This window comes from Canis lupus, chromosome 27, assembly GCF_011100685.1.
Source record: "Canis lupus familiaris isolate Mischka breed German Shepherd chromosome 27, alternate assembly UU_Cfam_GSD_1.0, whole genome shotgun sequence".
Lineage (NCBI taxonomy): Eukaryota > Metazoa > Chordata > Mammalia > Carnivora > Canidae > Canis > Canis lupus.
In genome coordinates, this window is record NC_049248.1 from 1016131 (window position 1) to 1027945 (window position 11815).

Here is an 11815-nt window from a genome sequence, read left to right on the forward strand (position 1 = left end):
CCAACACAAGCCTGCGGTTTCCTCGCGTTGTTTTAATCGGCTTCAGGAACGGAGACTCGCCTGAAAGCCGCAGCGCGGTCCCAGGCTATCAGCCTACACTCCGCCTCGTCCTCCCAGCGTTCCTCTTTTGATCTTTCTATTTTCCCAGTCCTATGAACTCCGCAACAAGAGCGGGCTCCAGCCCTCGGATCGTGCGAGAAGCGAATGATATTTCCGCAAACACCACTTAGTCTAAAAATAAAGGTGAGGCAGAAACCCTGGGAATACACGAATCAAAATCACTCTGAAAATGGCAGAAAGTAGGGTGGGTGGGGGTGGGGAGGCAACAACAACGATTTGCTCCCGCGAAAGAGTAATCCTTGTGTCGAGCGCTCCACCGGCCACCTCGCGGGCAGGACCCCGGGGAGAACTGGCCGCCGCTTCCATTCACCTTTGTCCGCCGCAAAAGGTGCTGGGTCCCCCACACGTCCGCGCCGCCGCGGCGAGCAGGCGGCCCAACCTGCCAGCCAATCAAATGTCGCACGCCGCCTTCCAAAAATAAAAATAAATAAAAATACGCGGACGGAGGGCGGGTGCGGCGCGGGGCGGCGCGGGGCGGGCTGGCGGCCCCCGCGTCCGCCCCGCGCGCACTCCCGCCCCGGTCCCGCCGCAGGACCCCGGCCCTCGTCCGCTCACCACAAAGCCCGGGTCCGGGGGCACCCTCGGCCTGGCCAGAAGAGCCCTCCCTCCCCTCCCACCCGCCGCCGGAGGGATAATGGTGGCCGGACCCGCCGCGAGCCGCCGAGGGCCGCGCGCCGCACGAGAGGCGCAGCCGGGAATAACGGAGCGCTCAACTTTCCGCGCCGCCGCCGGGCCCCGCGTCCGCCCGCCCCCCAAGGGAACCCAGGCGGCCGGGAGCCCGGGTGCGCGCGCCGCTCCCGGCCCCGCAGACCCCGGCCGCCGCGCCGAGCACCCGGGGCGGCCGAGCCCGCTCGCCCTCCAACGGCACCGGGCGGGCCCCGCACCCGGCCCCCGCCCCGGCCCCACACCCGCCCCGGCCCCCGGCCCCACACCCGGCCCCACCCGCCCCGGCCCCGGCCGGACTCGTACAAAAGCGCAGCCCCCGCTCCGCCTCGCCCCGGAGGGCGCCGCTGGGCACGGCCGCCTCGAGCAGCGTCCCGCGGCCGGACGCCGGCGACGGGCGGCCCCGCGCGCCTCGTGCCCCAGCTCCGAGCCCTCGCCGCTGCCGCCCGCCCGCCGGAGCCCCCGCCGCAGCCCCCGCCGCAGCCCCCGCCGCAGCCCCCGCCGCCCCCGCGCGGCGCCCCGCGGCCGCTCACCTCGATCTCGAAGTCGGGCAGGCGGAAAGCGGTGCGGAAGAGCGAGCAGAAGTGCGCGATGGCCGGGACTTCCCACCAGGAGCGGAGCTCGCCCAGCCCGGCCGCGCCGCCCTCCTCCGGGCACATCTCCCCGGCGCGGCGGCGGCGGCGGCGGCGGCGGCGGCGGCGGCGGCGGCGGCGGCCGCGACCCCCGAGAGCCCCGGCGGCCCCACGCTGCCCGCGCGCCTCGCCCGCTCGGACTCCCGCCGCGGCGCCGCGCCTCAGCTCCTCGGGCGGGGGCGGGGGCGGGGCGGGGCGGGGCGGCTCGGCGGGCGCAGGAGCTGAGGGCGGGCGTCCCGGGCGGGGGCCCGACTCACTGAGGCGGCGGCGGCGGCGGCTGCGGCTGCCGGCGGGGCCCGCGCGCTCGCCCCATCCCGCGGCTGCGGCTGCGGCCGCCCCCAGCGCGGTACAATATAATCATCCCACCGCCGGGGAAAACAGATGGGGCCGGGGCGGGGGCGGGGCCGGGGGCGGGGCCGGGGGCGGGGCCGGGGGCGGGGCCGGGCCGGGCCGGGCCGGGGCCGGGGCCGCGCGCGGGCCGAGGGAGGGGCCGCCACGAGGAGGGGCGGGGCTGCCTCGCCACAACAACAACCCCCGCCCCGCGCCCCACCCCCCGCCCGGACAGCTGCACCGGGAGAGCGGGGGAGGGGAGGGGAGGGGAGGGGAGGGCAGCGGGCGCCCCGAGGAGCGAGGGGCGGGCCGCGAAGGGAGCGAGCCGGCCCGCGGGCTGCCCCGGGGCCCCCCTCGCTGCGCGGGTGCTCGGGGCCGAGGCCTTCACCGACCTGAGCCACAGGGACGCGAGGGCCTTTCCCGCCCCCCACTCTGCCCTAGTGGTCGCGTCCTTTTAAAGGGCCCGCCGGGCGGTGCCTGCGGCGGGGCAGACCCGGGGCCGCGCACGTGCGAGAGTTCGGGCGCCGGTCGTGCCGCGGCGGCGCCGGGAACCGGAGGTCGTGCGCCCCAGAAGTAGGCGGCCGGGAGGGATAAAGTGATTTCCACACGTTCTCGGACACTTTGATTCCCTCCAGGAACGGTGTTCCAAGGAGCTCCAAAGTGGCTCTCTTCTCCCGGGGGGGGGGGGGGGCTGGTTGAGCTGGGGCCCAGGGCGCTGGAGGCTGGAGCGCGGCGGGAAGGGTGGGGTCGGGGGAGGCGCCAATCAGCAGCCGTGCGCCCGAGCGGCCCCCCGGAGGATGGACACGTGCGACCGCCCTGAGAAGCCGGGCCCAGAGCCGCGGGCCGCGCAAGGGCCGCCTGCAGGAGAGCGCACAATGCCGTTAGCGGGGTGGGGGATGGGGGATGGGAGACGCGGAGCGCGCCAGGTCCCCGGGGAGGGCGGATGCTGGCGCCGGCCCGGGGTGCGCCCTGGAGCGGGGGTGCGGGCGCGGGGGCTTCCGAAGTACTGAATTGTGCGGTGCGGTACAAGTCGGCCAAGTCCGAAGGGAGAAAAACACTTCCGAACACTTGAGACCGGCTGGAAGTGTGGGCAAACTACAGTGAACCCCCAGGTGGAGGCACTGGCCAGTGCGAGGAGGTTTTCAGTCCTGGATTCATCTCCATCTCTGAGGGCCTTGGCCGGGCCCTGCACCCGCCTCTCGGTCTGGAGACACCACCCCCGACGCCTCCCTAAAGTACTCCGGTACTCACGGAAGCAGGCACGGTTATCATCCTCTTCTACCTCGAGCAGGGTCTGCGCTAGATTGTGGAGTGGGCTGTCTGCAGGTTCTCCCTCAGCTCTCCCTCACTTGATTCTGGTGCCTTTAATAACCTGTTGTGTTTCCATAAAGCAGCATTTAAAGGGGGAGGGGGAGCCAACTTCTTAAACTTAATTGCATCTTTTATGAGTCAAAATACTTCTAACACTGGCTCCCCCACACCCCTCCTGGCTTAGAAACGGCCCCAGAGTTTGGTTTCTTTATTTCCTCGAACTTTTTAATGACTTAAAATTCATCCTCAAATTCTACTGTATGCTTTCTTTTCTTTTCCCTTTTTAATTTAAATTCAATTACATGCTTTCATCTTTGGCAAAAATAAGTGTTTATCTAGATGCTCCCAAAGAGCAAAGGCTACAGTTTTGTGTGTTTATAAAGCTCTTCTGTGGATATCCTATTAATAGATGAGATATGAAAGGGGACAGGAGCCCCTCGAATTAATCACATAACCTGAATTAGATGTTTTCGGACTTTCTCCTCCCGTCTTTCCTCATTTCCTCACAGATCGGTTTGATTTTCCAGAACTTTTCCTTCTCTCTTTTTAAACATTACTGCTTTTCTTCATGTTCATTTCTAATCCATTATATCCTGACTGTTCTTTCCCCCAGTTCCTTTTTGCTGGGTCTCCATCTGTCTTCTCATTTTTGCCTGTATCTGTTACCATGATTTAACCTCTTTTATCTTGCCTCTCAATTGTCACCACCAGCCAGGGAGGAATAATAGTGCCCAGAATATCGACACCACCAGGAAGCAGAAAGGAGACAAGTTGTGGTTACTGCCGAGTGTTGGAGTCCTGGTTACAACCCCCCTTGGTTGGAAGGCTACTCTATTGTCCTCTTCCCTCCCCCACACCACTGCCCAGTCCTGGTCATCAACAAAACTGTCCTGGATCTGGAGGTGCCCCCTGGTGGTGATTAGAGAGTCCTCTTTCTTTCTCTTTGAGCACCTTTTTCTTGCTCTGCCTTACTTGCCCTGTGCTGCCTTTTTTTCTTCTGAGGATCCCATCTCAGTGTTCATATGGACCAGCACTCCAGCTTTACATCTGCCTCTCCTTCCCTTTCCTTTTCTTTAAGACCTCCTTCTCTAATTCTGGTTCAGTGCCTGGTTGCTCCCTCACTGTGCTCTCCAGCCACCCCAGCTCTCACCAACAGCCTAGAACCCATTTTGGCCCTGGAGCTAAGAAGTCTTATATGTCTCTGGTCCGGCCGAAAGGATGGTCTGGGAGTTCCCCGAGTTCGGACGAGGGCCTCACGTTTGAGTCTTTGACTCTGCTCTGAACATTTGTCCCACTTGCCCCTGGGACTTCCCTACCTCGGAGTTATTCTCTGGACCGGCTTTTGGGCAGATCTCCTGGAGTCTAGATTACGACCTCTGTACCCATATGTTGGTCACTGGCCCTCCCTTATTTCTCTCTTTCTTTCAGAGTGGTATCTCACTCCAGGCTTTTTCCAGGTTGGCCCATTCTTCCACCCTCTAAACACTGTCTCATCTTCCTTAAAAAAAATGCACACAGCTCATACTTTCCCTTTCGCTCTCTTGCCTCTTTTCCATTTGTGAGTTGTGCCATTAACCTCAGATTCACCACAGCCTTCAGTTCCTTATCCTCTCCTAATCAAATGTTTTCGATTTTAAAAACCCCACAATAATTAGTTTGGCTAATCTGTTTTGTTAATTCATTGATGCTGCAAAAAATATTTCTATTTCTCCTTGCAAATATGCATTTATTTCAGTTCTGATGGAATCTTTATAGATTCCTGGAGGATCATCTGGGAAACTAACCACCGTTGTATAACACTGCTTCTTTGGGAAATACATTGCAAATTCCAAATGATCAGCTAAAAACATTTATTTGAACCTTGGAAGGTATGTGAGAAATAAAAGTGTGGCTTCTCCCATAACCACTGCTAACTAGGACTATAATCCAAATGTTCCAGTGTCCTCTCTAATGATTACACTGTTTCTGTCTTTCTACTTGAACTGCCTTTCTTTTCTTTTTGCCTAACCAACTTAACCTGGATTCTCCTTGTTTCAGTCCCAGAATCCAATTGGAGCAAGAGTAGAGTAAAACCTTACTTTGTCACTTTAGTTGCCTGTGTATAACTGAAGACCAGTTACCTCATAAATCCTTGCCACACCCTCACATACACCCTTCCTTTCTCATTACAGAGCTGCATTCCATAAAGTACCTATTCCCAAAGAGGGCTGTAAGCCAGACAACTTTAAAATTTTAGAAGTTGTAGAAAGTAAATTAGGTTAGTAGTCAGGAAATAGGAATTGTCTGTTAGAACTAAGTCTCTTATTCTCTCTGTATTTCGTCTGTGAGACAAAGGGCTTAAGCTAAATGGTCTCTGTGTTCTGTGGCTTTGCCTTTAGAATAGAGCCACTATTTTAAAGTGGGTAGCTCCCACCCCATCCCCACCCCATCTATCCAATGACTTCTCCCAACAAACTGGTTCCCTTACCCACCTGAATTTGCTGCCACCTCCTCCTTTTTCTTTTCTTTTTTTTTTTTTTAAAGATTTTATGTATTCATTCATGAGAGAGAGAGAGGCAGAGACACAGGCAGAGGGAGAAGCAGGCTCCATGCAGGGAGCCTGATATGGGAGGACTTGATCCTGGGTCTCCAGAATCATGCCCTGGGCCAAGGGGGCGTTGCCCAACCTCCTTTGTCATCACACCTTTTTAATCGTCTAGAAAGACTTAGAACTCAACCTCTTAGATCATGACCCACTCAAAACTCACTTTCTCCTAAAGCTTTCCCAAAACACCCTCACTTGGGTGTCTCTCCATGTACCCTTACACAAGAAATCACAGTTTGTATGATTCACTTATCAAGTACTCCTTTGGGTCATCTACTATTTATTTTGAAGTGCTACTTAAATTAAAAGATTTATAATTAGAGCTATCTTCTCAACCACATTACACTTTTTGGCGGGGAGGGGAACTGTCCCTAATATCTCAGCAATCCAATGATTAATTTGATTACATAATGACAATGCAAGAGATAGCATGACGCCATAAGACATTCAGAACTTCTTTAAATGCCTGTTGTGGATTCTTTTCCTTCCTTCTTTCCTCTGCCTTTCTGCTCTCTCTTCTTGGAACTCATTCACTCGGCATTAAAGATCAGTTTTTTATCAATACACATCTTCAGTCTAGCTTCTCCCCTGAGTTACAGTGTCATTTCCCCAGATGCCAGTCGCATGCTTCTCATTACCTTAAACTCAACATGTGGTGAGGAAGGAAAATAACAACCATGACAGACAGCTAGCACAACACTGTTCTATCCACCTCAAACACCCTTCCTGACTTTGTAATTCTTTTAATAAAACAACTATATTCCCAGACTCCTGGGTTCACTTTTTTTTTTTCATGGCACTTTCCTTTTTCCTTTCCTCTTAGCTAATAATTACTGTCTTCTTGGTTCTTCCTTCACGATGTCTCTTGTATCCCTTTTCTTTTGATACCCTCACTTTCCACCCTAAGCCAGGTCCTTTTCGTCTTACTGTATTAGATAGAAGCTTCCTGGTTTTCTTTCCTCTAGTTCCCCTCCACCTCTGACTTACTCTGTCTTGCCAGATATAGTAAAACAATACATCAGTTTGAAAAAGATTAATTTTAACAGTAAATTATTTGTTATATTTATTATAATTATTATGAGAAATAAATTAGTTCTTGAAAATATAATTATATTTTCTTAAACACAGTGTCTCCAACATATTATAATTTCAACATATAGGGGGATCCCTGGGTGGCGCAGCGGTTTAAAGCCTGCCTTTGGCCCAGGGTGCGATCCTGGAGACCAGGGATCGAGTCCCACATCGGGCTCCTTGCATGGAGCCTGCTTCTCCCTCTGCCTGTGTCTCTGCCTCTCTCTCTCTCTCTGTGTGACTATCATAAATAAATAAAATTTAAAAAAAATAATAATTTCAACATATAATCGATACAAAAAACATCAATGAATGATTTTACATTTTTTTTTATACCAAATCTTTGAAATCTGCCATGTGTTTTACACTTGAATGCACATCTCAGTTAGGACTAGCCATATTTTAGTGCTCAATCTGCCACATGTGGCTAGCAGCTATTGTATTGGGCCTTATGGATCTACACTACTCACTCTGTCCCTCTAAATCATTGGTTCTTTCCTATCCAAACTCTGCTTCTCCATATAGACCTCAGGGAGGCATCCCTAGCCACTCTAGCCTACTGCAACCTCTTCCAACTTCTCTCTTTCATGAATGCTTTGTTTCACTGAGTAAATCTCAGCTCTTCCACGGGGAACAGTCCATAGGGCTCCTTTATTGCTGTCCTCCACCTGCTCCCTTAGAGCAGTCTACAGATAATTGATCATAAATGAATGTTTGTGAAATAAGTGTTTATTACTAATAAGTTCATAGGAAACACTAGTTACCCTCTCTACATATATCTTTTTTTTCATAAAAGTCTGTGACAGAACACAAATTATAATTTTTAAAGTGTCAACATGCTTGCTATTATGTAATCTAGTTAACCACTTAATTTTAAGATTACTCTCAAGCCTTTCATATGAACTTAATTGTTTTTAAGATTTTATTTATTTATTCATGAGAGAGACACACCGAGAGAGTCAGAGACACAGGCAAAGGGAGAAGCAGGCTCCATGCAGGAAGCCCAATGTGGGGCTTGATCCCAGGACCCCGGGATCACGACCTGAGCTGAAGGCAGATGTTCAACCACTGAGCCACCCAGGCAACCATAAACTTAATTTTCTACTTCCACTTAATTTCTCCAACTTCTAGTGATTTAATATTTGAGATTGATCTTCCCAGTTCTAATTTTTCCCTTTCACTGAATCAGGGTTTTGGTTTCTGCCTATTTTCATAAGGTAATCAAGTTCATTTTGTGTGGCACCAAGCTAAGTACTGTACAAATGAAGCTGCCAGGTGTATGTTCACAGTTTTTGCTGGAGGCTAGGAACATTGCCCTGGGACATAGGGCACACATGGGCAGTAAATGAACAAAAGGCAAGTTATAAAGGGATTAAATAAAATTGCCCTTGATCATGTCAGTGATGCTACCATTGCTTATCTTTTTGCTTCCTTCCTCTCTTGACAGCCTTCCAGCTCTGTCCCAACTCTCCTTCCTAACTGCCATGGAACCCGTGGTTACCTTTATCCGCCTTGGAAAGCTCGTCTGTGTTGGATATCCTGTAAAGCAGGTTTCAGAAGTGAGGCATGGGGGGAGAGAGAACCCAAAAAGATAGGCAACTGGTTGGGGAAGAAGATGACAGAAACAATAAGAGATAATTTATTGAGAGAGAAAGTTTACATTTAAAAAAAAGCATATTGAGATAGGCAAAAGTCACTATAAGGATTCACTGTGAATAGAGCAACAGGTTCAGAACTTCTTTAGCTAAGCAGCAAGTATCATGAGGAGTACCGGGTGATGTATGGAAGGGTTGAATCACTGTATTGTACACCTGGAACTAGTATTGCACTGTATCTTAACTAACTGGAATTTAAATAAAAACTGAAAGAAAAAAAAAAGAAATTCTTCTGCTAACCATACTGTACTCTGTATAAATGTCTCCTTACCACTCACCCACATTTCCAGCAATTTCTCTCAGCATTTCTGTAGTTAATTACTCTTCCTAAAGCCTAGGTTGAGGTGGAAACATGCTCAGAGTAACTTGGTTGTCCTTTCTACCTGTCCACACCTTTCCTCAGAGCTCCTTAGGATGGGGCCTCTCATTACCATAAACTGAGACTTGCAGCCTCTGTGTCCTTCCATTGCTCTGCTCCGCAATAAGAGCTCTGAGGCCACCTGAGACCAGGGCTATGTGAGCAGCTCTCGCTCCCTCTCTCTCTCTCTCTCTCTCTTTTTTTTTTTTTTAACCTTAAGACTGGTAATTTGTTATAGCCATGAAACTGAGGTATCAGGCTTGAAACTCTCCTGACCCTGGTTGAGAGAGGCTGCTGGCATTCACAGTTTCAGCCCTGAACATGGAGGCTGTGGCTCTCTGGAGCATTGCTTCTGCTGCTCCGGCTGCAAGAAGCTCAGAACAGAGCCAGGGGCTAGCAAATACTATCTTAATGCCACATGCAGCCATAAAGGAAACAATTACAAATGTTAGCACTCAGTGGGTGAGAATAGAAAGGAGCTGAGGTGCCTTTCTACCATGGGCCCCCTTTTTGATTTTAGAACTCAGATTTTATTGCCTGCTAAAGAATTCTTCAATTCTGTTCTAGAAACTGAAACTAAGAATCAGCTCTCTTGCTGCCTCTGGTTGCTTAGTCCATGTGTATGCTGTTCTGTTCCAAAATTCCTCTCTGAATTCCTGGAGTGTCCATCCCTGGCCTATCTTATTGTGGCATCTCCCCTTGTTCTTGACACCAGGTCAAATAGCTTTGTAGCATCTCAATTCTTAGTGCCATTCAGAAGCTGGTGAATCTTAATGAGTTCTTTTCTTAATCTCTTTTCAAAGGGACTACAATCCTTAATTTCTTTAACTTTCTTTTTAATTATTTTAGCTCCTGTGTTATTCCTTTGGCCTCAAACCATCTCTACTCAGTTTAAAGGTCACATTATTTTGGTTGACAAAGTGCCCAGGGTTGTGTACAATCTGGCCTCACACTCCTTAGCTGGGCCAGAGTTGTCTCTCCAAATTGATTCATTCAATATAGAAATACACATTTAGGTAAAAAATTCGGTCTCTGGCCTTGAGGTTCTAATGCAGTTGATAGGATTATTCATATTCTATACACTGTTAGTATACCATATAATATTAAAGTCATAAAGAGGTATAAGAAATAATGTAGTGCATTTGGCTCCTTTTAGGAAGGAGTTCAGAGAAGAAAATATTTAGTGTGAGATGGAGTATTTGGAGGAGGAGGAAGATGGATTTTGAACTGAAACACAAGTGACTATCTTCATTTAGAGCTTAAGATCTTGAGTGAAATTCTATTGAATTCAAAACCAACTAAAAAAAACAATCAAGTTAGAATAATTTTTAACTTGAAGAGATATTTTGTGGAGAAAGCAGTATAGTATAAAGGTAAGAGCAGTGTTTTAGGATTCAAAAGACCTGGATTCTGGCTATAACTTTAGTACCTGGCATCTATGTGAGCCTGAGTATCACACTGCATTTTCTCAAATAATAATAATAGCACACACTCACTCCATTTACCTCCATGACTGATATGTGAACCAAAGGAGATAATTACTTAAACTATAAACAGCCATATACATATAAAAATTTACTGTTTTTATTATTTTTAAACCTACTTAATTCAAAAGTGCTATATTTCCTTAAAAACATGAACTTTTTCACTTTATCTGGACAGGTCCTGAGCAAGTTCTTTTCTCTGATGATTTATGTTCCACATCCATAGATTTAAGACAGGTGAGAAGGACTATAAAATATATATTTAACAACAACAACAACAACAACAACAACAAAAATATATATATATATTTAACATTTGAACAAATATAATCTTTGAAAACAGGAGCTATGGGGACACCTGGGTGGCTCAGCAGTTTAGCGCCGGCCTTCGGCTGGGGGCGTGATCCTGGAGTCTCGGGATAGAGTCTCACGTCAGGCTCCCCGCATAGAGCCTGCTTCTCCCTCTGCCTGTGTCTCTGCCTCTCTGTGTCTCTCATGAATAAATAAATAAAATCTGAAAAAAAAAAAAAATAGGAACTATGTATTCTCTGGGATCTCTCATTAGGTACCAAGTATCTATTTTATTATTTCATTGGTTTTATTGATTTGATTGCTAAGTATCAATTAAGGCTATAAAGTTGGGCTTAGAAAATGAAATAAGCTGAGAGGTGTCCCATAATAGCAGTGAAGTCTCCCTCTGGTAGAGTATGCCTTAACCTATTAGCTTAATTCATACAGCATTTTTTGAGTACCTATCAGCTTTAATAAGAAAATGGAAAAAAAAGAAAAAAGAAAAAAAAAAGTGGAAAATAGGGGCACCTGGATGGCTCAGTGGTTAAGCATGTGACTCTTGATCTCTGGGTTCTGAGTTCAAGCCCCATGTTGGGTGTAGAGATTAACTAAAAAAAAAAAAAAAAAAAAAAAAAAAAACTTAAAAAAAATAAAAGCAGAACATGGAAATTAACTTTCCTTGCTTATTATCTTTATTTTTGAACTTAGAATAAAAAGCAAACATTTTTTTATAGTCTAGACTAACTTTTGATAACTATGGTAAACACTGAAGAGCAGACTATTACTCTGTTAAAGCTAATTTCATTCTTTAATAATAATTTTTATTTTTTTTATTTTTTATTTTTTTATTTATGATAGTCACACACAGAGAGAGAGAGAGGCAGAGACATAGGCAGAGAGAGAGGCAGGCTCCATGCACCGGGAGCCCGATGTGGGATTCGATCCTGGGTCTCCAGGATCGCGCCCTGGGCCAAAGGCAGGCGCCAAACCGCTGCGCCACGCAGGGATCCCTTTAATAATAATTTTTTAAAAAGCCAAACAAAACCCAAACTTTCTACTTTTCATGAATAAAACTGTGAAATTAACATTGTTTTCTAATTTGATTTCTCTAGGCACTATTCAATAAGTATTTATTGAGCAGCTACAATGTTCTAAGGATTGTTTTAAGAGTTGAGGACCTAGAAGTCCCTGCGAACTTCAAATCTATTATGTTTATGGAATCATTTTTAAAGTTAATCAAGCCTCCTTCACAACCGCCTCCCTCATTCAACAACTGAAACAGAGCCTTTATGGTTGTTGCCTGTGTATAGTTGAAA

At 48.7% G+C, this 11815-nt stretch overlaps 1 protein-coding gene across 6 annotated transcripts in view; it reads right to left on the bottom strand.

Moving 5' to 3' along the window:
- Positions 1-1442, bottom strand: part of CECR2 (CECR2 histone acetyl-lysine reader) — a 173864-nt gene extending 172422 nt beyond the window's left edge. For all 6 annotated transcript variants that reach the window (XM_038576255.1, XM_038576257.1, XM_038576259.1 and 3 more), the window contains exon 1: positions 1317-1442. In XM_038576255.1, the coding sequence (XP_038432183.1) occupies positions 1317-1442 (126 nt within the window). The remainder of the gene's footprint in view (positions 1-1316) is intronic.
- Positions 1443-11815: the final 10373 nt, after the last annotated feature.